At 36.7% G+C, this 27,195-nt stretch overlaps 1 protein-coding gene across 1 annotated transcript; it reads right to left on the reverse strand.

Annotated features, from left to right (window-relative positions):
• Nucleotides 1-1,038: 1,038 nt before the first annotated feature.
• Nucleotides 1,039-25,817, reverse strand: LOC5577475 (protein obstructor-E). Its single transcript, XM_001656451.2, has 4 exons — nucleotides 25,608-25,817; nucleotides 1,880-2,242; nucleotides 1,420-1,813; nucleotides 1,039-1,351 (listed from the first exon to the last, which is right to left on the reverse strand). The coding sequence occupies exons 1-4, from the start codon at nucleotides 25,690-25,692 to the stop codon at nucleotides 1,207-1,209; spliced, it is 987 nt and encodes a 328-aa protein (XP_001656501.2). The 5' UTR covers nucleotides 25,693-25,817; the 3' UTR covers nucleotides 1,039-1,206.
• Between the last annotated feature and the right edge of the window lie 1,378 nt (nucleotides 25,818-27,195).

Here is a 27,195-nt window from a genome sequence, read left to right on the forward strand (position 1 = left end):
CGCGAACGTCTTCTTTGGATCCTTACTGACGGCTGATAATAACGTTTGCCGTGAAATACAGAGGCACATCATCAGTGGAAGTTGGCCCTAATATGGTCTCCACAAGAAGCTGCGATCAAAAATGATTTACACCCACACTAAATGTACCATATACAAAACGCTCATATGACCGGTAGTCGTCTACGGGCATGAAACGTGGACGATGCTCAAGGAGGACTTGCAAGCACTTGGATTCTACTAACGACGGTTGCTGAGAACGATATTTGTCGGTGTGCAGGAAAATGGTGTGTGGCGGCGAAGGATGAAGAACGAGCTCGCCCGAACCCAGTATCCAGAAGGTGGCCAAAGCTGGAAGTATACGATGGGCAGAGCATGTTGCAAGAATTCCGGACAGCAACCCTGCAAAGATGGCGTTCGTTTCGGATCCTGTTGGTATAAGAAAACGTGGAGCGCAGCGAGCTAGGTGGGCTGATCAAGTGCGCATCGATTTGGCGAGCGTGAGGCTGCACCGAGAGTGGAGAGATGCGGCCACGAACCAAGTATTCTGGCGTGAAATTGTTGATTAGGTGTTATCTGTTCGGATGGTTACTAGGGTAGGTGTACCAGTTATGGACATACTGGTTCCATATTTCGCCATAAGTGCTAATTTGATTATTTGCAAATTTTCAATTCTGTGTGTTTTAGTAGTTAGACATCAAATTAATCTTGATGTTAAAACATTCAAAAATATTCAAAATGTGAAAATTTTCGAGAAAACACATATTTCCAAATAGGGAGCCACTATAGCCATAACTGGTACACTTAATGAAATGGAACAGAGCCTGCTTATCAGCTTGTGTTCTAAGAACACTTTTACAGCTGTTAGCTAAAAGCATTCTTTGCCAAATTTGTCATTTCGCATTCTACGATTATTGTTATGGATATATTTACGGTAACTAAATACACTTGCCTCTACTAACTTCACCAGCAAAAAATCCTAATCACGTGAATGTGGTTATAACAACCCATTCCATTGGCTGTATCAATAAAACTAAAACATACTTTGATTTTGGATACATCTATACAATATACTTTTATTGAATATATTTTCTACAGGTAAAAGAAATCAATAAATTACAGTACTGATAGTCTAAACCTCAAGACATAAAAAGAGTATTGAATTTTGAGTATTAAAGGAGAACAACTCAAATTTGGCAGTGTTTCTTATTACTCTTCTTCATCATCTAGTTTTGGTCGCTTGGAAGGCCGACGACGTGAAACCTTAGATGGCTTAGCGGGAGCTTTGGTAGTTGGAGGATTTTCCAGCTCATCCAGCTGAGCGTCCGTCAGTCTGTCCTTGTACCAATCAACACTAAAATTTGAATGAAATTGGCATTATTTACGGAAAAACTAAGATTTTCATAACAATGAAAGACTTACCATTCCGGAACCTTACGAGCCCATTCGCAGTGTTTAGCAGAGTCATCGAAAGCCTGTCCTAGCTTGCAACCATTGCGACGGGGTGTTTCCCCATTGATGCACACGTAGAAGAATTGACAGTCTTCCGGATCAGCATATCTAGGATGGGTCACGCCTACGGTTTCGTTCACCTTCGGGCAGGTAAATTTGAACACATCCTCAGAAGAGCAACCGCTCTTGCCAGCCTCATCGGGCCATGTGCAGATTCCGGTCTTTGGGTTAAATACTAATCCGGCCGGGCAGGTTATCATGTTGAACTTGCCATCCACGCAGTAGTAAAATTTGTCACATGCTCCTGTTTCGCTGGCAAAGTATCCGTTCAACCGGGGGCAGTGCTGGGATGGAATAGGTGTTTCTGAAAGTGGTGAGAATTTTTCTTAGTTAAGGATATGCTAGAACCTATTTTGCAATGAAGTCTTACGCAGTTTTGGTCGTTTGCTGCAATCGATGTTGAACGGCAAATCGCACTTTTCCTGATCGATGTCGTAGTCATTGAACACCATTCCATCGGGGCAAAGCTTCTCGGTGATTTGTCCATCGCGACAAGCGTAGTATTTGTCGCACTGTTCAGCGTCGGCAAAGTATCCATTCGGTTCCGGACAGTTTTCCGACAGTTCCGGATCGATTTCTTCCGATGCCACTGGAGCGACACGGACTGGTTCCCGGATTGGCTCCCGAACTGGTAAAACCCTCTTTGGACCTTCCCTTTCACGAACGGCGCCCACCGAAGTGCGACGGTTGGTCTCATACTGCCGTCTGAGCTGGCTTTGTGCCGCGGAAAATCCTATGGAAAATAATGAAACGGAAACGTGTTTGAATGAATAATTACTTTATTGAATTATTGTTAATTAGAATTAACTATTAAAAATTGATATCTTTACGATATTGTTTGGACCCGTGCCTTCGATTTTTTGTTTGACCCGTTAGCAAAAACTAGCGGTGGTAATCTTTCCAGGACACCGTTTTGAAAAAAAAAAAAAAAACCTCTTAGAAGGTCACGTCTTCTTTTGTTTATTCATTAAACTACCTCTAACAAAAGGAAGGGTGAATCTCTGAATACACAACTTCCTTCCAAAAAAGTGGGGTTTAAAACTGTCACTAAACGTGCCAAGAATGGAAGAAATATTGTCTCTCCGGAATGCGCGCTTTCTTCCAAGGGTAAAATGGATAATGTTGATAATTGCATCAAAATGAGCAATTAGTTCGATACTCTAGACAAACACTAAATCAAAACAGTCTTTAGTCCATGCTCTTTGATTCAAGTGAAGCAAAGAGTGCCGCCTATCGTGGTCAGTTGTTCCGAATTTAGGTGATTTAGGCAGGAGATCTTGAACTCCATTAGGGGAAACAAGGTTTCCTTCCAAATCGCACTATCGGACTATCACGTTTTGCCAGAAACTCTCAAAGATCGCGAACTTCTTATCAAACATCTTGAAGAGAAGAAGCACATTTTTTTTACTTATGACGACAAAACTGAACGTTTGTTCAAAGTCGTCTTGAAAGGTCTCTCAAGTTACCATAAGATCAAAAATGGAATAATGTAATCATTATGAAAAAGGGGAACCCAAATTGGCATTTTTCGGAGAGGACTTTCTCAAGAATATTATTTAGCTCACTTTAACAAAAGAACATCTGAATAATATTAAAGCTTCAGAAAAAGCAAGACTTATGTTCGATGTCCGTGTGACATGGAAACATTTCTAGAAACCTCGAGGTAATTTTTAGAACCCCACTCAGTGCCGTCGATGCCAAAAGTGAGGTCATGGAACAAAACATTGCCGCATGGATGCGAAATGTATGATTTTCGGAGACTCTTCTCACGCTAAGGACGCCTGTCCTGTGAAGGAAGATACCACAAAATTTGTATGCGCAAATTGCGGGGGCCCTCAAATATCTAACTTTTGGGATTGCCCTTCAAGTAGGCGAGTCGTCGAGACTCGTGTCAGGCAGATGAACGGTAATGTCCGTTACAGTAACGGTAACGATAGTTTCCGGAATTCCCCTGGTAGAGTATTGAACAATGCTCATTTTTTAGTTAACGATAGCTTGGTTAAGAATCATACCCATCAGGAAGATTATAATCATGCTCATTCACAAACTAATTTATATCCGTCGGGTAGCCGTTCGAATCTTTTAACTTCGAATGGATCTACCCAAGGATAATCTCATGCTGATATAGTAGCAGGTAATATTCAAAACCACCACTATGACTGAAGCAGCCCAAATTGGCTTAAAATTTGCTAATCAAATGTTATTGGATTACGTTTTTCTAATGGATCCAAATAATAATTTAAATATTTTAAATTGGAATGCTCGTTCTTTGAATGGTAAAGAAAACGAGCTGTTTAATTTTCCAACAGCTAATAACATACATATAGCAGTTAATACTGAAACTTATTTGAAACCTGGATCCAAACTCAAAAGAGATCCTAACTATTTTTTTGTCGTAATGATCGACTTGATGGGGCATGTGGAGGAGTTGCAATCATCATTCATAGGCGTATAAAACATCAACTGTTTTCGTCATTTGAAACTAAAGTTTTTGAAACTTTAAGTGTTTCTGTTGAAACAAAGCTTGGTATATACTTTATTAGCTGCATATTTCCCTTTTCACTGCTCAGCACAGCAAGTTAATTTGTTCCAAACTTATTAGCGAAAATTGTTTCGCAATAAGTCAACATTTGTTATCATTGGTGACTTTAATGCCAAACATCGGTCATAGAATAATTGGCAAAGTTATTTCAACGGCAGAATTTTATTTGATGAGTGCTCTTCAGGGTATTTCTCAATTCAATACCCTGATAGCCCTACATGTTTTTCCTCTTCTATAAACCCTTCTACGATTGATTTAGTCTAGTCACCAACTCTAGTCACCTGTGTAGCAAACTGGTTACTCATGCTGTTTTTGAATCTGATCATGTCCCTGTTACATTTCAGCTACACTTTTAATTATTTTTTAGCCGACTGGAATATATGTGAAACATATATTGAATATAATCTTGATGTTAACATTTTTTTACAAACAAAACTTGATATTGACAATGCTCTCGGAACGCGCATAATTTTTATTCAGGACTTACTAGTCCTATAAAAAATCAAGTTACTCAGGACTTCGAAAATATTCTCAATCAAGAGAACGTTTTCCAAAATTCCTGGGAGACTGATTTGGAAGAAGTGAGAACTATTATTGAAAAATTCAAAAATATAAAAGCTTCTGGCGATGATGGAACTTTCTAAATCCTCATCAAGAAACTTTCACTACTTTCTGAAAGTTATCATTCTTAGTTGGTATATTTAACAATGTTTTCAGTTGGCATAGGGAAGAATGCTAAGGTTGTACCAATTTGAAAACCAGACAAAAATCCCGCAGAAGCTTCTAGCTATCGTCCAATCAGTTTGCTTTCCTCCATCAGTGAACTTTTGAGAAGGTCTTTTTGAAAAAAAATATGGTCCACATCAATGAAAATTCAATTTTTGTCAATGACCAGTTCGGATTCCGCCAAGGACATTCCCACTCATCGGCTTATAAGTGTAACAAATTTGATTCGTTGCAACAAATCTGAAGGTTTTTCTACATGTCTTGCTCTTCTAAATATAAAAAAAAGCATTCGACAGTGATTGGCATAAAAGCATGATTGTAAAATTAAAAAAAAAAACATTGATTTTGTATATATGTTGTTAGAATAATCCAAAGTTAACTGTCAAATCGTACATTTCAGGTTTATTATCAGAATTCCAGGTCTGAAAGAATTCCTGTAAGAGCAGGTTTTCTTGGAGGCAACATTTTGGGGTCAATATTATCACATCTGACTTACCTGAGTTACCTCAATGATGTCAAAAATCATTGTTTGCGGATGACACAAGCCTCTCCGCCAAAGGACGAAGCCTTCACAAATGCTTTTTGATAAGCTTTTTTACTCAGTCGAACTCCTTTCTAGATTACAGTTTCGTCAATGAATCTATCAAAAAGAATGTTTACAATGCTATCATATGCAAACAAACGCAAATTTGATTCGAATCAAATGCGTGAAAAAAAAAGTGAAAATAGTTGATATGCGATGTATTGTGTCATATTCACAGAAATGGATTGGACCCGAATAATATATTCAAGCCTCTCGAACGATGGCTCCTAAAATGTATAATAAGCACCATTCATGCAAGTGCACGTATGGCCTTTCCAGTTGCTATATTTACAGCTCAAATCCGGTCCAACGATTGCGGAAACCCCCTTCCCCTGCCTCGGTTTCCCGCATTATTGTTTGCAGTGTATTACACAAATGTACAAAAGGCTCTACGACAACCAGACTGACAAGCGGGAACGTGCACTATCAAAGCATAAAAAGCATCCCGCTTGACAGCACTTTCCACCACGAACATGTGACATTTATGCATACACTAGTGTTGAGGAGCTTATGACTGAAAAGAACGCCCATAAATCACTCATCATGCTCTGGTTTATGTTCTAGCCCATAAATCTATACCACTAACGCGAGACGCATTGAAGCTCGCAAGCTTCATTCTGTGGTTTAGGGATTCCTGCGGCAGGAATGTTCTATATGTGTCTCGACGACTCTCGAGTGGGAACTTATTTCCCCAAGCACTGCGGATGGAGACGATGCACAGTGGCGGGCCTCCACACAGAAGTCGGACAAAATCCGATGGGCGTCATCCCGGCTATGATGCATACGGCCTCTTTAGAAACCGTTTGGTATGCGCTTGCTACTCTTAAGTACATGATCCAATACGTGATTTCCAGCCGCTTTAGGTTTCTGCTCGTTTTAATCACTTTTGACCAGATCCCTAAGGGATCGCTTGGACTCCATTCCTAAGGAAGTATAGGATATGTTAAGTATCGATATTAAAGATGAATCTTAGTAAAAATAAGAAAAACAAGAAAAACATTTTAAATATGAAATTTGGATATAAATTTTTGAGGGTTTGTCCGGCTTTCTGCCACTGTGCGACGGCGATGTGGAATGGATGGGGAGCTACCCATTGAAGCTACCTCATGCCACGCTTCCACATAAACGTATGCTAAAATTTGCTTAACATTCGGATTATCTAGTACTGCCAACTCTTCTGTTGGTATGCTTTTCCCCACTCGCGTCGTCATCAAACAGTGTCAAAGGCGTCGCATATTTTGACAATTTTGCAAATTAATACACAAACCGTCGTCACTTCATGTGGTTGCTGTGCAGCATTCTGACTCGGCATAGATATTTCTGTTGCATCATCCTTATTAATTGAATTTTGGTTTGATGGGTTAGGAAAGAAACTTGACTTAACAGTTAGTTGAAAACCCAATTGGTAGGCAATTCAAAAATTCACGCTCTACGGCAAGTCATCTAGGCTCAGACCGCCGTAGCAAACAAGACCATACTGAGGGTGACGGGTTCATATCCCGCCCATTCGAAGATCTCTTCGGGATGGAAACTTTCTCGACTTCTCAAAGCATGTACTTCCCAACCCCCTGAAGAAAGCGCTAGTTCTTGAAGTAGGCTGACCATACGTCCCGTATTTAACGGGACAGTACCGTTTTCATCACCTTGATGAACTGTCCCGTCGTTTTAACAAAAATTCTCAAATTGTCCCGTTTTTTTTTTGAAAGCTGTGAATAGTTACTATATATTACACAACAGTTAAAAGCAAAAAAAAAACAACAATATAATAAACAGTTGTTATTTATTTTCGGAGTTTTATGTCATATTTTTTCCAGTAGTTTAGTTATATATCAGTTTCTCATTCAAAGTTAAAGTAAATTTTTAGACAGTATTGTTCGTTTAGTTGAGGAATAGATTCTCGTGCATATTTTCAGCGTGGAAAAATAAATACTCACACGTCAGTTTATATGGCACTTTCATAGAATCACGCAACTTGCATTCAATATCTATACAATCCAACATAATGCGTTACATGTGCGTTATTTGTTGGTTTTGTTAGCAACGACGCCATCCAATATCTGGCAAACATGGTGGGAGAATATTTTGGTGTGACAAAATTATTTAGGTGTGAGTATTAGAGGGCAAATCCTCAATATATTCTTCTAATTAACTTTTTGTCTATATGTTTTTAAATATCCCAATTTTTGGTATTTCCAAACCATGGTTGGGTGTCATTCAGATATTGTTTATATAAGAATGTAATAGGTTTAAAGAATCCTGGTTCAGCAATTTCAGGTCATTCATTGATATCTTGTATTAGTTAAATCTTTCTGTGATAATGTAAAAAAGCTCTTGAGAGCTCGCACTAAAAAAGCGAGAAAGTAGAATGAAAGAAAAGAGAAGTAGAGAGATATTCAAACTTGTACCGAAAAGGAGAAATACAGGAAAATAAGAAGTTTAGTGACAATCAGCCGGACAAAACGTGTTTTCAATTAAGTCCTTTAAACCTTGAAATCATATTCCTCACATTTTGCCTGCTACTTAACTTTAGAATAAACCTTAAAGATTTAATATCGAGAGAAAAAATGACGAAGTTATATGTATTTAATACATATTTCAAATCAATGTTCTAGGCCCCATATACACTATCTATCGAACCTTGTAAATTATATTAAACAACAATTCTGTAGTGGAAATTGTGAAGTATTAGAACGTTTTACCTCCATGATTTGATCAGAATAACGAAAACATTTCTGTCTTTCTTTTCTCAATGCAAAATTCTACTAATAGGGCAAACGCTCCCTTAGTGGAGGTAGCTCCAATAGTGGAGGTAGTGTGTTTTGACATGTTTCGCACTAATTTATGGCTATGTGATATTTTTCTATGATGTACGATGCGAAAATAATACAAGTTTTCGAAAAATATTCATGAAATTTAACCGTTAAACTATTTAAAACAATTATTTTGCTTACATGTTTTGCTCCTTTTCACCTATAGTGGTGCATCGGTACCCATAGTGGAGGGTCCCATAAGAAATCAATGGATTGCGCCACTAAAGGAACCATTCTTAAAACATACCTCCACTAAAGGAACAGTGTTCCTATTATTGGTGCAAGGCTTTTTACAGGGAAATTTCAAATGAATCGTGATTTTTATACATTTGAATGATAGAAGGATTTGAAATCTATCGACTGATACGTTAAAATCATATATTTGATGATTTTATCACCGTGGTTTAGCAGTTTTCCCTTAGATGCACCACTAATGGTACATTTGCCCTACAGAATCATATTTTTCGCATTGAAACGAACTTTTTAAAATAGACGAATCTCAGAAATCATTCAACAAATTTCTAGGCAGTTTCCGAAGTATTTTTTTTTTTTCAATAAATATTGTATAGATTTATCTGAGAGAACATTATCTTCTTCTTTTAAAATCCGTTGTAGTTCTTCATTTGTCCCGTTTTTATCCGGATAACTTATGGTCAGCCTATCTTGAAGCCTACCACCATCTGTGTGGCGCTAGTGCTGGAATAAACAAATTTAGGCTTTGCCCTCATCAGACCCCGTGCGGAAGCAACAAATGTCGTATGAGAAAAACATTATACTATTGATAATCGTTTATCGTTGTACCTAATAAAATGTGGTTAAATTATCTAACAATTACAGAAAAACTGGATAAAATAATACGCACTCAACACCAGATTGATAGGTAAAATATGAATGTCGCATTCGAAAACGAGTGTGTCTCGTGCCTAAAACGGTATTTTTGGACGAGCTGTCATTTCAGCACCTTCTCCAGCACCAAATTTTTGGCTTCACTCCAATTGTTCGTGGATGACAGCCGTTTCAGTCCTGTGGTACTTCCATGCTGGCAGAAATAGTCAATGGGCAAAGGAAGCTTTTTATTCAATAGCTGTGTAAGTGCTTATAGAACACTAAGCTAATTAGTAGGCTCTGTTCCAGTTAATTCGTAATGCCGAGAAGAAGAAGCATTTATTGTGAAGAACAATTATTCAGTGTACTTGGGATTACGGAATTTTACAGGAATTGAACGAGGCCCACATTGGAAGTTCCAAAAAACAGGTGTGGAGTAACTGCATGAATATACTCCTTGAGTACCACTCGCAAAGAAAGACTTCAAAAAGAAGGCTCTGAAGAAAGGAAAAAAAACCTGGAAAAGCTAATAAAGAAATTTATTTATTTGTTTATTTACGAACATTCAGAACAATTTATTAATAAGATTCTAATAAAATCTTGAAAACCAACCCTAAAGAAATTGCTGATAAAGTTTGTAAAGATATTACTCCATAATTGATGAACGAATTTTTTTTTTTTGAAATTTCTGATAATATTGTGGCTTGTGAAATACCTGGAAGTACCTTTAGAGGTTTTGCACTAAGAATCCCTGGAAGATTTCTTGATTAAATTCTTGAAAAGAGTTGTGCAACATTTTTCAATGGAATGGTAATGCTTGAAGGAATCATTAACCAAATGCTTGATTACTTAAAATAAATCGATACATTCTTGTGAAAATTTGGAATATGCTGGTAAAAAATCCTTAAAGAATCTGAACGAGTTCCTGAAAAAATGGGACTCCTCCAAAAACTACATCAGAATGTTCTACAGATATTCATTGAAATATTCCTTCAAATATTTTAAGAGCCAGGAGTTTTCACATTTTTCCAGGAATTCTCCAAGAACTTTTTATGGAAATTCTTTTAAGGCATTCTACATTAATTATCTTAAGAATTCTCTCAGGAATTAAAGAAGAAATTTATCTGAATATTTCTTCAAAATATCATATAAAAATGACTATAGTTATCCTACCTGAGAGAAGGTATCAAAAGGGTCCAAAGGGTTCAGATACTTATGCGCAGAGAAGTCAAAAAAATCCATTACGAAAAACACCGGTGGGAATCGAACCCATGACCATCAACTTGATCTAGCAGAAAAGCTGCGTTTACTTCTACGCAGAAGTAATTCTGCATAGAAGTAAACGCAGCTTTTCTGCAAGATCAAGTTGATGGTCATGGGTTTGATTCCCACCGGTGCTTTTCGTAATGGATTTTTTTTGAATTCTCTGCGCATAGAATATCTTTTTATCAGCTAGAAAATAACAAATAAGCTTTAAATAACAGTGGAGGTGCTCACTAGAACACCAAGCTGAGAATCAGGCTGTCCCAGTTGGAATGCAATGCCAGAAAGAGGAAATGAAGGGGTCAATGTTATTCAATTTCAGATTTACGTTACAAATTAATGCTGCTAAAGATATGTATGAAAAAAATCAAGAGGCATCCATTAAAATGTCATAATTATAGGGTATCCCAGAAACGATAACGAGAATCTTAAAAAAAAATTTCAAATAAATAGATATTTTTATATTTTTTTCTTGGGACATTTTAAATACTGCATGTGAAAATTTTGTTGGACAAAATAACCTTTTACATTGAAAATTTAGAATTAAGAAAATTAATTCTTATTGAGCCAGCACAAACCCTACTTTTGCTTTTTGTCAAAATGAATGTTTTTATCAAATTCCTTAGATGTCGAGCGTTCAAGTACATTGTATCTAAGATACTCCACTAGAGTTTTTATTTCAAATTTTATTTGGCTTTGCTGGAAAACATTTGACAAAATGGTAAAATTCTAAACAATCACTAGTTTTTCTCTCCACATAAGATATCTTTATAAAATAACAGCTTTTCAGATATTTCCGATATGAAAAAAAAAATATTGCCGATTTACTTATGTCAAATATCTATACTTTTGGATAAGCAATAAAAAATTTAGATTTTTACATGTTTAAACTAATATAATAAGGACTTGGTTTTGACCCTTTTATAAATTGACCGCAGCTGAAATCGGATTTTTGGTTTCTATTCAAATTTCATATTCGGTTTTGACTCATATTCCGAACACTTAAGGCCAACATTGACTTCAAATGCATCTGATAGGCAAAAATTAGAAGATATTTGTGAAAATTTCAATTTCTCCGCAACGCCTAACTGTTAACTGTTTATTTAAATTTGTTTAGTATTGTTTTTTACGTAAAAATAGGGCGCAACATTTTGCTTCAAATGTCATTCTGTCTCATATTCCGAACACCTTGAATCAAAATCCGAACAGCACGAATAAATCGTATTCAAATGAACAATTTCGCAAATAAATCTATCAGGGCTACCTTTACTGGTTTCGAACTAGAGGATCAACACTAATCCCGAGGTACTAAATAGATTGGAAGACGAAAAAAATGAAATGGTCGATTGCATTTTCTTGCAATTTGATGATATATTTCAGCGAAACATTTCAACCAAATCACCATACAAAAACCGAGTGTTCTGAATATGGGTCTGTTCGGAATTTGAGACAAAACGGTACCTAAGTTAATAATATTCATTAAAGTAAGTGATTATCGTAACAGCAATGATAAATACATAGTTTTTCAGATTTTTTTGTATGTACTTTATGATCTTTCGTTCAAAAAAGTCGCTCTGATATATCGCGATTTGTGCAAAACTGATAAGAGAATCTTCTAGAAATGTAACACCATCAACAAACAGGTAGCGAAAAAATCGCTCAAAATTCAAAACTTGCTCTTGATAAGTGCAAAGATAAAATTTATGTAAATCAGATTTTTATCTGCACTAGTTTAAAAATGACAGTATGGTAAAGTCGTGTACTTTCTGGGACACCCTATACTCCAAATAGCGTGTTTTTTCCCCAAGGCGAGTTCAATACTTGAATTTCCTAGAATAACTTTATTCAGAAATCCTTGCTGGAATCGTTCAGAAAGCTCTTAAAGAATTAGAGACGAACCAGCCTACGGCTGAAAGTCTCTATAGTAAAGCAAATCAATCTCTTAAAGAATTATAACTATTTTAAGCAATATACCAGGAATTCCCAGGGGTCTTACTTCTTATCAAAAAATTCAGAGATTTTTTTCAATAGGATACCACCAAAAACTTTCAAGTACAATTTCGAAAGAAATAATAATGAATTTATCTTAAAAATGAATAATTAGTGAGAGAAATTGTGTTTTAGGGCTATTCATCCTCGATAGTTATTTCTGGACGAGTTTGAGAAAGAACTTTTTTTTTAAAAAAAAAGAACATGTAGAGGAATCCTGAAGTTTTCGTTAGTGTAATCCCTAGTCGAATATTTGAAGAAATTATAAAAAATATTGAGACTCTAAAGAAAGTTTTAGAAATACTGGGACATATAATTTGTATCGTGATACAAAAAAGCGTCAATATCCCGAAAATTTGATTCCCAAAATTTTCAGCAGAATCAGCACAAAATCGTGGAAGAATCACAGAGGACATTTCTTGTGATTTTTTGCTAGAATTCTTGAAGGATTTTTGACTGGATTACAAAAATAATGAATTTGTTAAGTTAAATTTGCGAATATCACTGATGTGCCACGAAATGAGTCAAAATAACAAATAATTAAAATCAATACAGCTTTGTTAAAATTAAAAAAAAATGTGAAAATCTTGATTATTGCGACCGACATTACACTTGTAAAACAAGTATATGCTAGGACCCACCAGCAACTCAAATGATAACTAATCAAATAATTTTGCCAGTTAGACGAATCAAGTGATTTTTTTCAATGATTTCATAAAGATTATACTATGCCATACTATACTATACTAATATAATAATCACATTATTTGCAAAGAGATTGAAATTTATCTTTTTGATAAAACATCTGCATCAAAATCGGAGTTGATGGAATTCTTTGCTTGTTTTCACTCTAAAATATCAGAAACATCCCAATGTCGGTTAATACCGATTGCAATAATCTTTTTAGATATCAAAACATGGCATGTATTGTGAAAATCACATAGGTAAATAACGTATACAGAATCAAGTCTTCTGAATAATACCGACGAAGTTCTTCTACTCAAACGCGTTGATTGAGGGATTGCTGTAGTATAGGTAACTACCGGTTATCAATACCAAAGGTCAGTATTTCTCTTATAAAAGCTGCCGTCGGGATGCGAGAGAACTGGTTAACCTTTTGGAAGGTAATATTGCCTCCGCATCGCAACCTATCTTTGAGGTAACTGATACAGATCCATACCCTGTCCGAAGCTGCCACCACATCCAAACTCATCATCTCCATTGTGAAGCACACAATCATTATGGGTCGTTCATCGTTTGTCGTAATACTGGTTGACGAACTGGTTTCCAATTATTCTTGTAGATCACGTTCCGTTTGGTGGGTTTGTATTTGAGTCCTAAGGTGACGTGGGAGCTGGGGAGGTTCTACTCGTGCACATTATCACTTTTTTTTATTCCAACTGATGATAGTCTCTTCGATTACGTCCGTGAACTCGACTCAGCAGCCCTAAGTCAGTGGCAAGGAAGCAAAACCGGGTAAACAGGCTTCGTCGAGCTTGACTTTGCTGGCGTAGAGTGGCGTTGCTAATAAAAGCGAAAGTGAACGGCGATTGAACGTCGGGTGGTTGCGCTTTTTTACGATACTGATCTTGCCATCTATGGAGCACACTAATCCATTCGGTGCATGCCGGCGGAATGCTAAGAAAATATGCGTCCATTGTATCATTTTCGCGCATTGTATATTGGCGTGACGGAAATAATTACCAGTCCTGCGAGCAATTATGGAGCGGAACATATTGATACGTTAACTTATTCACGATAGAACAATGCCGGGCGATTCGAAATTATTCGTCAAATAGAACACGAAGGTCTTCCAGCAAGTTCAAATCGTATTTATAGAGCTACCCAGTTCAACCACAAGTGTGCGTGTTTGCTGTCGGGCAACAATCTCATTAGCTCTCCCAAGCTTAGAAACCATTCTTCCAAACCACATGTTTACTCAAATGTATCCTATCAGAACATCTATTCTACAATGATACGAGTGCATAGCACCAAAGTAGGAAGATGGAATGGATGCAACTTGTTAGCCAAATATCAACTTCCGACCTTTGCCTTGTGCATAGTTTATGACATGTTTCCGGCATTCGGGGGGGTTCACCGTTACGCTGTTAGCAGAAAGTGTTACGATGAATCCTTTCACACCATGTGAGCATTTCGTGCCACACAACGCAAACTGGGCTACAGAGGCTCCCTACTCCAATATGGAAGGAAGGCCACGAAGACGACGGCGGTGACAACGACGACACGCTACACAACTAAATAGCTCCATTCGCCCAGCGAAATGCTCGTTACGTATTATGCCTTCGCCGTTGATGGTGCGCCTGGCTGAGAAACGATCCAGCGTCTGGCGATGACGGCGATGGTGACGATATAAGCAAAAGAGTAATGCATGAAATATTTTACGAAAGCTTTCGTGACTTTGATCTCGCTCATTGTCGGATGGCTTGAATAAAGTACGCTAACAATTACTGTAAAACTGTAAAACGATAACGTAAAAGGAACAAAACCGTTAGTCAGTTCAAATCAATGTAGATTTAAATTCTCTGCTCATGGAAACACAAATGTGAATAACGCCAATATTTACGATTTAGTAAATTCACACATCTTCAAGTACACGACTATATCCTGATAAGGGCTGATTATAAGTTTATCAACCGTAACAATTCTATGTATGTACAGAAGGACTTGCAGAAGAACCAAAACAGCCATAATAATATAAGAAACAGTGGAGGAAGTGTATCAGTGGGGTAAGTGGATCATTTATCCATATTAGGCATAAATACTTGAATATGTTGAATGTTTTCGCACCATTCCTTCGTTTTAGGTTATATTCTTAAGTCCACAATCACACTTGTGCAAACTTGTTAGCTGCAAAAATAAATTAATTTCAAAATTGTTTTCTACCAATCAAAACTTCATTGTATCTCTGTCTAAAATCGAATACTATTAGTTTTTTCAATACATGGTGCGCATTTCAGTTCTAATTAAGTGAATCACAATGGAAAATATGTGATTTTTATAAATAAATACAGATATATTGGGGATGTACCATGCCCAATATATCTGTATTTATTTATAAAAATCACATATTTTTCATTGTGATTCACTTAATTAGAACTGAAATGCGCACCATGTATTGAAAAAACTAATAGTATTCGATTTCTAATTCCTAATGGGGCACACTGAGGCAGATCGCTGTTTTCGACGGCCAAAACCTCTAGTACTCTAGATATGCACCCTAGAGGTTTGGTGTCTTCGACAAAGTGTTTTGGAATAATTTTTACTATATTTTGACACATTCAGATTTGATCTAGATAAGTGAAAACTGATCTAGATCACTTTTATCTTTTGATAGGAGCGTCCTAGAAAAAAACTTTCTTCTGCAAAGTTGTTCATTGAGGCATTTTTGACATTTCTTCGGAAGACACTTACACTCTATCATTGACGTGGATTACGATATATGACAATTTAGTAAAAACAGTCAAAATATCGATTTTGACCATTTTTTCATAAAAAAAATTATTGAAGCATTTTTTGTCATCAAGTATTAGATGCTTAACTCTAACAAAGTAAATTTACATCATTCACTAGCAAAATTTTCAGATTTAATTAAATTTTTATAAAAACAGTCTAAAAATAGTGTTTTACAAAATACAAGATAACTCATGAAGCGGCAGATGGCGGCAGCTAATTTTTTGTATACGACTAGCCAAGAACATAAGTTTCATTGTCGCGAAGAAAGAAAAGTGGGGTCACGTGGGGCTTTTTTGTTGTGGTGGTTTGAAAACTTGATGAAAATATGTTAAAAAATGCTCATATTTGAGAAACATTTCATGAATTTATATTTTTCAAATGTGTTTCTGAAACATATTGCATGTTGGCCAACTTCTAGTTGATTCATTGTGCATTTTCACTGACTTCGGTCAATCACGGAATAGCAACTATTGATATGTGTAGTCAGTCTAAGCTAAGCTAAGCTAAAAGTATTATCTTTCGGGTATAAAAAAATAAAATATATGCAAAATTCAAACAACATTTTTCGTGGTTTTTTCTTCTTTTGCATTAACGTCCCCACTGGGAAAGAGCCAGCTACTCAGCTCAGTGTTCTAATGAGCACTTCCACAGTTATTAACTGAAAACTTTCTTTGCCTTAGTTGCCATTTTTGCATTTGTATATCGTGTGGCAGGTACGATGATACTCTATGCCCAGGGAAGTCAAGGAAAGTTCTATTACGAAAAGATCCTGGACCGACCGAGAATCGAACCCAGACACCTTCAGCATAACTTTGCTTTGTAGCCACGGACTCTAACCGCTCGGCTGAGAAAGGCCCCGTGAAAGGAAGGATTTTCGTGGTTTATTTAAGCAGAATTGCGAAAGACCAAAATATACAAATTTTCCAATTGAAAGCATATTATCGTATCTTATTTTACCATATAAATTGTTCTAGACAGATGATACAATTGAATTCATAAATAGAATAAAAAGATTTCAGTTTGTTAATTAAAAGTAAATGTAAATCATATTTTTAAACTACGAGTGTTTTTTGAAAACATCGTCAGAAATAATCCTACAATACGTCTGTACAATTTATAAGAATAAAATAGAGATGAATTTTCCCCAAATTATACTAGTTACAATATTTGTTTTGTTTGAATTAGTGTGAATCTGAGACGAGATTCGCGGAGTCGGTCTTCTTTTTCTGCGATTGCTGAGTTTTTTCTTATTCCACTCAGTGTGTACATCAATCTTGCGCAAGCCTTTCAAGCTTTCACGTGACTATATCAGCAAAAAAAAAAACAATTGCGTTTGCATCACGCCGAAGTATAAACGGCATTTTGAGTGAAATTTCATGCCAGGAAACGTAGCAGACAAACTAGTCTAAAGTAGTCTTATGTTTAGATTTATGAGCATCTTTGGAAAAACTGCTTCGCTAACTGAGCTTTTTAATAATAATACTAATACTAATACTAATAATTTTGAATACAATACTTTTCACTTTTTCAGCCACGGAAACGATGGGCTGCATTTGACGTTTCGTGACAGCGGAATCAGGCCTGCTCATGACGTTGATATTTTTCCTCTTCGCGAGTCTCTCTCAGGTGTGAATTCCTGTATAAATATTTTTCATAACACTTTCATAAAATAAAGATACTTTTTAATTTTAAAAGTATTAAAATGTAACATAACTAGTACTAATAACTTTAACGAGAGTAATATCATTTATACTATACATAATTACACCACATTTGATTTGAGAATAGATTTTTTTATTGGTGATGGGGGGGGGGGGGGGCAAGTGTATCATTTGGCGCAAATTTTCAAGTCCCTCATACTCAATACATAACCATCAGAAAAATCAAAATGATTGACGGTTTTATGTATATTAGTCCCTCATTTGTCATCCACAGAAAAAAGTTTGAATTACATTATTAACGTTAGCTGTGCATAACAATGAAGTTGACTATTGATTTTTCTGTATCCACTTACCCCACGGTACCTTACTGCCATATCAAGACTAGTTTAGATAAGAATCTGATTTTCACACATTTTATTCTTTCACTTATCAAGAGCAGATTTTGAATTTTGAGCAATTATTTGCTACCTTTTTCGGAAGCATCTCTTATCAGTTTTGCACATATCGCGTTATATCTGAGCTACTTTGTTGAACAAAATTTGTGCTTGGTCATAAAGAACGTGCAATGAAAATCTGGAAAATTATATTTAGCGTTGCCGATATAATAAATGATCAGACTATCACTTATTTAATAGACATTATAAACTAAATTATGTGAAATTTGAATAGAAACAAAATTTCCGATTTTATCTATGGTAGATTTATAAAAATATCAAAACTTAGTCCATATATTTACGCTAAAACATGTAAAAAATCTAAAATTTTTGTTGCCTATCCAAAAGCATAGATATTTGACATGAGCAAGTCTGCAATGAATTACTTTCATTTGCATTGAAAATATCTGAAAAACTATGATTTCGTGAAGTTATCTTATGTGGATAGAAAAAATAGTATTATTTTTAGAATTTTATCATTTTAGCAAATGTTTTCTAGCACAGCCGGAGAAAATTTCAAACAAAAATGTTTGTGGAACATCTTAAACACAATGTACTTGAACTCACGACATTGAAGGATTTTGATTAAAAAGTTGTGTTCCAACAAAACATAAATGTAGGGTATGTACTGGGTAGATAAGAATGGATTTTCTAAAATAAAAAATTTCAATGCAAAGTATTATTTTATAAAACAAAGTTTTCACAGACAGCATTTGAAAGCTCCAATGAAAAATACAAAAAAATAATAAAAATATTTATTTATGAGAAAATATATTATAGTTCTAGTTACCAGAGTCGTGCCCATACTTTCTGTACAATATAGGATTGTATGGCTAATATATGGCATATAAGCTCTATAATATCACTATATTAGCAAGCATGGGAAATTAAAGTGCCATTTGATTACTTGAGTAGTACCTCTCAGTGCTACTAGAACAGTACGTTTATTGTCATATTGCCTTTTCAATCTTTGCTAGTGTTTAGATTTTTTTCAATTTCTTTGTTTGCATCATTTTAAACATTGCATTCATTTCTTATATCTAGGTAATGTGTTAAGCAACAATGTCAAACTAATGTGGTAAAACTAAATCAAGTTTTTATTAACATTTTGTAAACAGTATGAAGATTGGACTCGGAAAAAATACGACACTGTGTTTTGGATGTAACTCGCGTGAGTAAAAATTAATGAAATGTTGGGTTATACTAGTGTAGAGTGTTATGTTTATGAGTGCAAAATTCTATCGCGATCTGTCAAGTATTTTTCAATATGCATTCGAAACAAAAAGAGCTACGCCAGCAAATCTTGGGCACGGTGATCGATAATCCTGATCAGTCGCACAGACGGATCGGCAAAAGGCTTGGGATTCACTGTTCCACCGTGTCATGCGTTGTGAAGATGTTCCAGGAGACCAAGACCATTGAGCGGCGCGCTGCAAGCTGCAATACAGAATACTCAGAGAAGGTGCGGAAGATAAGGCAGTACTTTAAAAATAACCCTTTCCACGTGGTCAAAAAGGTCAATTCTTCGAAGTGGTTCGTCCAGCAGACCATGAAACGGGCTGGGCTACGTGTTTTTAAGGTCAGGAAGGTGCCAAACCGGACTGACAAGCAAAACACGGTGGCCAAATTGCGTGCGCGGAAGCTGTACCGTGAGTGGCTGGTCAATCCAGACTGTCTCGTCATGAACGACGAGACATACATCAAGGCGGACACCAAACAAATCCCCATCCTCGAGTTTTTCGTCGATACGTCCCGCATGGAGGTTCCGGAAAAGTTCCAGAAGAGAAAGATTAATAAATTCGCGAAAAAGTACCTGTTGTGGCAGTTCGTTACAACCAGCACCATAAACGGGCATATTTATCGAGAGAAATGCTTGCAGAAGCGCTTGCTGCCCTTCCTCTGCTCTCACCGTGGTCCCACACTGTTCTGGCTAGACCTCGCTTCGTGCCATTACGCCAAGCCTGTAATGGACTGGTACGAAGCGAAGGGCGTTCATGTTGTCCCGAAGGAGACGAACCCGCCAATGCACCAGAACTTCGTCCAAAGTTTTGGGCAATAATGAAAAAAAAAGTTTAATAAAAGCGGAAAAACATTCACAATTCATCAGCTTTGAAGGAAAACTGGGAGAAACTTGTAAGAAAGATAGGCAAAGCCTCGCGCAAGATCTTATTAACAGTGTTAAGCGAAATGTACGATGATTCAGCTTGGGGGAGGAAATTCAATAAACAAAACATAGCTAATATAAAATTATTTAATCCCTGAAAATTTGAGAAGTATCCGATTTAAAATGATTTTTTGGTGATCATTTTTGTGTGTCTCCTTTTTTCCGAGTCCAGTCTTTATAACACTACTTCTTATTTTTTTAAGCACTGGCAATAGCAGATTGCAACTATTTTCGCCTTATATTATTGATAACTCGACATTTGTTTCAATATCTCAACATTGGATATTCTATAAAGTTCATAAGTTCTTGACTGCATGGAAAAAAAGTACTCAAAAGTGAGTTCATTTCACTCAATTCGGGGGGTTTGTGCGTTAACCTAATTTGGAGTTCATGGGGTAGAAGTTGTTTTCATTTGCTGCTATGCGAGAAATACCTACTGGCTATGTTCTTTTCACTCAACCGGCAGATCAAATAACTCAACTTCCAGTACTATGCCACTTACTCAAATTTGAGGTAACGTACAAAGGTTCGGTTTTTGGGTTGTTTTGCTCTTCGCTCTCTGACAACAATAGAAGGAGCGAATGAAATAGGGAGAGAAAAATAACTCAAAAGTGCCAGTGCTACCAGCATCCTTTTGAAGCAAATTTTGTGAACAAATTTAAATACCAAGGCTCATAATTTGGATGGTTTTGGCACGTTTTATTCATTCAGTGCTAGTTTATTAAAACATCAGGTTTATATTCAGAACCGGTAATATTTTTAAGAGAAAATTGACATAATTTCCATTATATTTCTTTCAATTGTATTGTTTATTCATTTTAGAATTGTAGGAGCACATGCGGTAAACCTAACATCGAATATAACTGGATTTAGAACAAAAAGATTTCATGAAAAACTTCAAACTTTTCATAAAAACTTTAATTCATGAACTAGCAACACGGCCAGGCTAGCAACAAAGGGTCCTGTTGCAATTCAACTCAACGATGTGGAAGTAGGCCTTTGCTAAAACGACGAATGAGAAGTGGTCTTTTTTGACAGGTAATAAGTTTCGTATTTGTACTTTGACCAGACACGTCTTGTCTTAGGTACTTCAAAATTGTATTTTGAATTCTCGGCAGAGCTGTGCGCGCTCTTGGCTGTGTTTTGAATATTCTATCGTGGTTGTTTCTTTTTCGCATTCAATTCGATTCGGCCGATGAAATATTTGAATGGCTTGTAATGCTATGCTACCTGGAAAATTTTTCTATATAGTGTTATTTTATAAACTTATATTAGAGCATTTTTGTTTGCAAAGATTTGCATTGATTTTTTGAGTGATTGTTCATATGATTGTTACAGTTACGGTTGGTGCAGTACGTTTGCAGTGGGGAAAAAAATAGTGCAGTTTTCGTTTGAAGAGCTAGTTGCTGCATTGATATTTATGGTTTGCGTCCAGTTGTGAAAGCAATGAAGTCAAACCGCCAGATGTATGCAAAAAAAGAAGATGCCAGAATGTTGATTTCTTAGAGTGTATAGAGAAATTGTTAATGCTGAATTATGTTACGAAGTTTGTCAAATAAAAAAGTGCTTATTTCTGGATTTCTCACATGTGACTTACAAAATACAACAGCGCGACCACTGAATTGTTGATTGTTGATATAACAAGTAAATGATATATTTTCGTCGAATCCGAAGTTTAGACTGAATCAATTATATCGGCTATTGATCTGACTTTCAAAAAAGTTCGAGATATGAGAGGATCACTTTCAAGATAATACCCGGTAGACTCGTTCCATGTTATTTTTTATTTGAGTATGTTTCATGTATAGAATTGATTTATTTCATTATTTCGGGGCCAAATATGTTTTCATATCCTTTCAGAGAACGAGTAAAGGTGCTTAAGCCTAGACTCTAGAGCAGTGGTTCTCAACCTTTTCGAAGCCGCGACCCCCTTTGAAGCTTTACAAAAGTCTCACAGACCCCTAAAGATGGATGTTCTTAAAATCAATGTTTATGGAAACACTGAATCTTTCCAATGATTTACCCTTCCGATCGTCACGCAGTTGACCACAACAGATCTTAATGAAGAAATCGTCAACGCAAGAATCATGCTGTAATGTTTTGAAGGAGTCCACTGTGAATTGAGTCAGAAATCTACCTATCTGTTTTTTTCATAATTTATCTATCTTTTTTTCCAATGATATGACAAGGAATTTCCGTGAGAGATCTTGATAAAATTCAACAATTAATGCAGGGAAAGTGGGATACACCCTTGGGGTATTTCGCCATCCAATTGCCTGAAACACAACAGTACGCCTCTTTTTTGTACGGTTCATTATGAAGTAAAGAAGTTTGGCGCTTCCAGGATCCACTTTGACAGGGGGAATGTTCTCAGCCGAATTGTCTGAAACATGGCAATAAGAAGAGCTTGAAGACAACGAATATTGTGATCAAATATGAGCTCAGTAGTTCTAAAAACCCCTGTAGAGATGGATCAAAAACAGCAAACAAAAAATACTTCACATGGAAACATTCCGAATTCTGCTATTAACCGTGCTATAACCGTCAATAATATTCCCAGGAGTTAATTGCAGATTGCTTGTGTTCTTTGCGAGTCGTAGGAAGAATTGCAAAAAAAAATCGTCAGTAAATCTCTGAAAACTTTGGATCTCGCCAGTAAGCTGGCAAAATCTACGAAGGATTAAGCCGCAAATATTCCAGATATTTCCTATGGATACGTATAGAAATTATCTTAGTTTTTAATTTTCAAGTTCACACTGGATATAAGTTTCATGGATGTGCGTTAAGTAACTATAGTTGACTTGCAATCCTTAACTGTCATGATTACATTGATGGTATTTCTCAGTTTTTTCACAGTTGGAAGGAAGGAACAAAATAGGTTCCAGTTTAAAAGTACTTCACAGATCAAAAATTTTAAACTCGGTAATAATTTTCTCTTGAAACCAAGTTGGATTACAATTCTAAAGGATCAATAATCAAATTGCAAACAAATCGGGCTTTGATACAATTTGATAGCATCTACTAACACCCACAAACTATGCAAACATTGTCAACATTATCATAAAACTTACTGTTGTAAACCCGATTCTCAAAACGACAAATAATCGCTTTTTTCAAATCATTCATTAGTCATCTGTTCAAAACGGCCAATTATCGGATCTATCTCCGTCATGAGGGCCTACAATCGGAAAGTTTTGCAAACTGTCATTGGCCTCTCACCATACTCAGGCCAATGACAGTTTGCAACTCGCTCTTGCTCATTCTTTGAAAACCTAGCCTTGGGACATGGCACGCTAACAAAATTCATAAATAGGCTTTCAAATCAAAAATTGTCCAATCATTTAAACTTATAATGTTTTGCCTCTTTTTTGGCAGTTTTAAGAATAAAATCAATTATTAACATGTAGTAATAGTAAATCATCAATCAACGAGCAAGAAATCATATAGATTGATTTAAATATTGATAAATGGGAATTGAAAATGTGGTGAACAATATTCACATAGAATTTTTACTGAATCAACGATCTAAGGATTGGCCCTTTTGAGATGTTACGCAAGACTTATGTCGTTTTCGTTTTTAGGAACTGAGTCGGTGATCAACACATAAACAAACCAACGTCAAGCAAATTGTGGTTCAGTCGAACCAGACCCGGGTTGCGGTTGAAACTGTGATTCAGAATGAGTTGCGCAAGTTCCAACCTAGGTTCAAAAACGAATTATTCATCAATTAGGACTCCTAATAATTTAGAAAAAACGACACTTGCTCTCAATGGCTTCGCGGACCCCTTGAGAACTCTTCACGGCCCCCTAGGGGTCCGCGGACCACCGGTTGAGAAACCCTGCTCTAGAGCCAGGACATGAGGAAGAAATACCTGAGTCCCATCCTAACAAACAACAATGGATTGGAGCATTAACATTCCTTAGCTACGCCACTCCCAACGCTATTATCAGTCACCCCGAAATGAAACGGTTAGTACGATTGTCCCCGTTTCTTACCTGAGATAATATATGGCTCAAACTTTTGCCCTACTATGGACCAAAAACAGTTTTTAAAACATTTATGCAAAAACTTTTTCTAGCATTTCTATGCCAACTACGCTCTTACATAATAAAACGAATAAGCTTTTATTTCTGCTGCATACAATGAATATTTTATTAAAAACTACAATTATTGCGTTAAAAAACAAGAAATATCAATCGGTTTTTATATTTGTTTGGAGTGAAAGTCCTTCATATCAGTTGATCGAACAAAAAAATCTTAAATTTGTTATTAAATTGAGCTAGAAATCCACTGCTTCAGCCATAGATGTGGTTTTGAACAACGCATCAATCATTTGTTGCAATTGATCAAATTAGAAATCACAATCAGAGGAGACATAATACCCAGAAGTAGATACATTTCGGGAATTTTCCGTTGGTGTAGAAACGAAATTTAAATAATGCGTACCCGGACATTGACATAGTTAGTTTCGTTCGAATTGGCAAAATTAAAGCTATCATCTGCCCCAGCGTGGGTAGAGAAAAATAAAAGTTGATGAGCATGATTTACTCTGCATGAAAACTGTCATATAGCGACACTGTCACTTCAATTAGATTTCAAGTTACACTCCACATGAAATCAAAACTCAGCTCCGTCAAAACACTAAAAAAACATAATTATTTCGTTTGCAATCTGTAAATATTGCACATATGCTTCACTCATAATTTCCGATAAATCACAACATTAGTCTTGTAGTATTGCATCTTAACAAAATGAATACATTCACACCTATTTTTTCATCATTTGTATATGACCCATCGTCGTCGATCTCTCGCCGGGCCTAAAGGCCGTCAAAACTCAAGAAGAAAAAGGAAAACAGAAATGAGAAAACCACCACCATTTCAAACCATGTCAATGTGAAATGTGAAGAAATCGATTATCTAAACACCGGCACATGTTTGGCAATCCAAAAGAACGGGTTTTTGAACATTGAAGTATCAGCAATAATTTACAATTTCAGTTATCTGTTCTAGTTATATATGGTAATATGAACGAAACGCGTTTGATTCACAAGTTCACTATTACAGCATTTGTTCAATAGCCTCTACACAATATACTTTCTATATTGAGCTAGCAATCAGCCCAGCAAAGGCATCACCATAACAGTTCCCCTACGTATATGCGGTTTGTTGTGCTTGGAACCGTGCAAACCAATCACTTGAGTTTCCGTGCACCGTTTGCATGCACCTCTCACTGACCATCCATCCGTCTACACCGTAGATACTCGATAGCCAACAACTGTATCTGATCTGCATAGAGTGGATCTGTGTTGATGTTGTAAAAGTTTCAAGTTCATCCACTCCATGCATCGTTGCAGGCAAGACAACAGAAGCCACGGTGCAAAATATGCCTCACAGACGAAATGCAGCGCAAATTGATTTCCTGTACACGTAGCTACTCACGGCAGTCGTGAAATCTGATGGAACTACTTTGTCACACTGGCAAGTACTGAATAACGGCTGTTCCCTTTCATGCAAATGTGTCCACAGCCATAGATCAGCTAAAGGTTGCAAATTGCTCAATTAGGTCAAAGCGCGCATCGACTTTGCGCAGAGGGTTATGATCGAGCTAGAACACCCACACTCACCGCACACAACACTGAACAGCACTAGGAAACTGAGACCGAACTTGGCAGCTGCTTTCATCTTGACGACCGTCTCACGACTGAACATTTAAACAATTTGCTTAAAATATCAACGACTCGAAGAACCCCGATCGGGCTGAGTGTGGTGTAGATCGTAACCAACAAAAGAGGTTCGTCGCCAGTGTCGTTCGGGAACAAGAAGTCTCTCGCGTGCCCAGTCACCAACTTCAGCCGCGCCGTCGTCGATCACATTCACCGTGGCGAGCACTTGGTGGATACAGTTCAAAGCCAGTGCTTGAATTCCTCCTACACCGATTGACTTAAGTAAAACAGCGCGATTTTTTAAGCTGACTAGTTCGCAATCACCTCACCAGCAAGCTTTGTGTGGTTGCGAAGCTTTCGTTGCTGTTTTTTTGGAGAAAGCCTGCAGTTACTGCGCAATGAACATGCTGGCAAACATATCGTTTTTATCGATCGGGGAAAGTACGGTGTGTGTTATAAAAATGTGAAATTTTCAAAGGTATTATTCTACATACAGAAAATCCGGACGAGGCTGTCGGCTCTGTGACATGTCAATGACTTTTTGCTCTTGAAAAGGATCTGAGGACACTAAGAGATCAGGGCTTCTTCTTCTTCTTCTTGGCATTAACGTCCTCACTGGGAAAGAGCCTGCTTCTCAGCTCAGTGTTCTTATGAGCACTTCCATAGTTATTAACTGAGAGCTTTCTTTGTCAAAATTGCCATTTTCGCATTCGTACATCGTGTGGCAGGTACGATGATACTCTATGCCCAGGGAAGTCAAGGAAATTTCCATTACGAAAAGATCCCGGACTGACCGTGAATCGAATCCAGACACCTCCAGCATGGCTTTGCATTGTAGCCGCGGACTCTAACCACTCGGCTAAGGAAGGCCCACGGCTAAGAGATCAGGGCATTGATCACACAGCGTAACAAAAATGACATTTTTGCGTGTCTCAAGAACCAAATTATGTGTCTCTAGTAGATTTGGGGCCGCTGAATCTGATGCCGTTCACAGCAATGTCCCAGCACGTCACAATTTTTAGCTACAGGTCGCCAAAGTAGTATAAAACACTGGTTTAAGTGATGTTTACATGAAATTTAAAGTATGATTACTCAAACTTTTTTGTGATCCAAGTAAACATGCAAAATAGGGCTTCAACTTTCATTTTAGATATAATTTGGTTGAAATTGCACGATAAAAATGCGACCTGCAGGCGGAATGCGGCCCTTTACATTGTTTTGTGTGGCTACGTACCGTTTCGATTCAAACCCCGGACAGCTTCAAATTCCGGACACTCTACCTTGTATGGGAAAGATTTGACTCTAAATGTTTCAAAATTTTCCGTTAAATAGTTCTCAATTGATGCGAAATAAACATTTTCTATAGCAGTAATGAAATCATAAAATTTTATGTTTCTTGATATCATGACTACAAGTCATAAAACCATGGATATTAATCAAGAATGTGTGTGCTCTCACAGTGTATTCCGAAACAACCGGCACGAAGGCCGGATCCAACATCATGTTATTTATATTATTAGTTTGTTTAAATATAATGGGATCATAATTG

This window comes from Aedes aegypti, chromosome 2, assembly GCF_002204515.2.
Source record: "Aedes aegypti strain LVP_AGWG chromosome 2, AaegL5.0 Primary Assembly, whole genome shotgun sequence".
Classification (NCBI taxonomy): domain Eukaryota; kingdom Metazoa; phylum Arthropoda; class Insecta; order Diptera; family Culicidae; genus Aedes; species Aedes aegypti.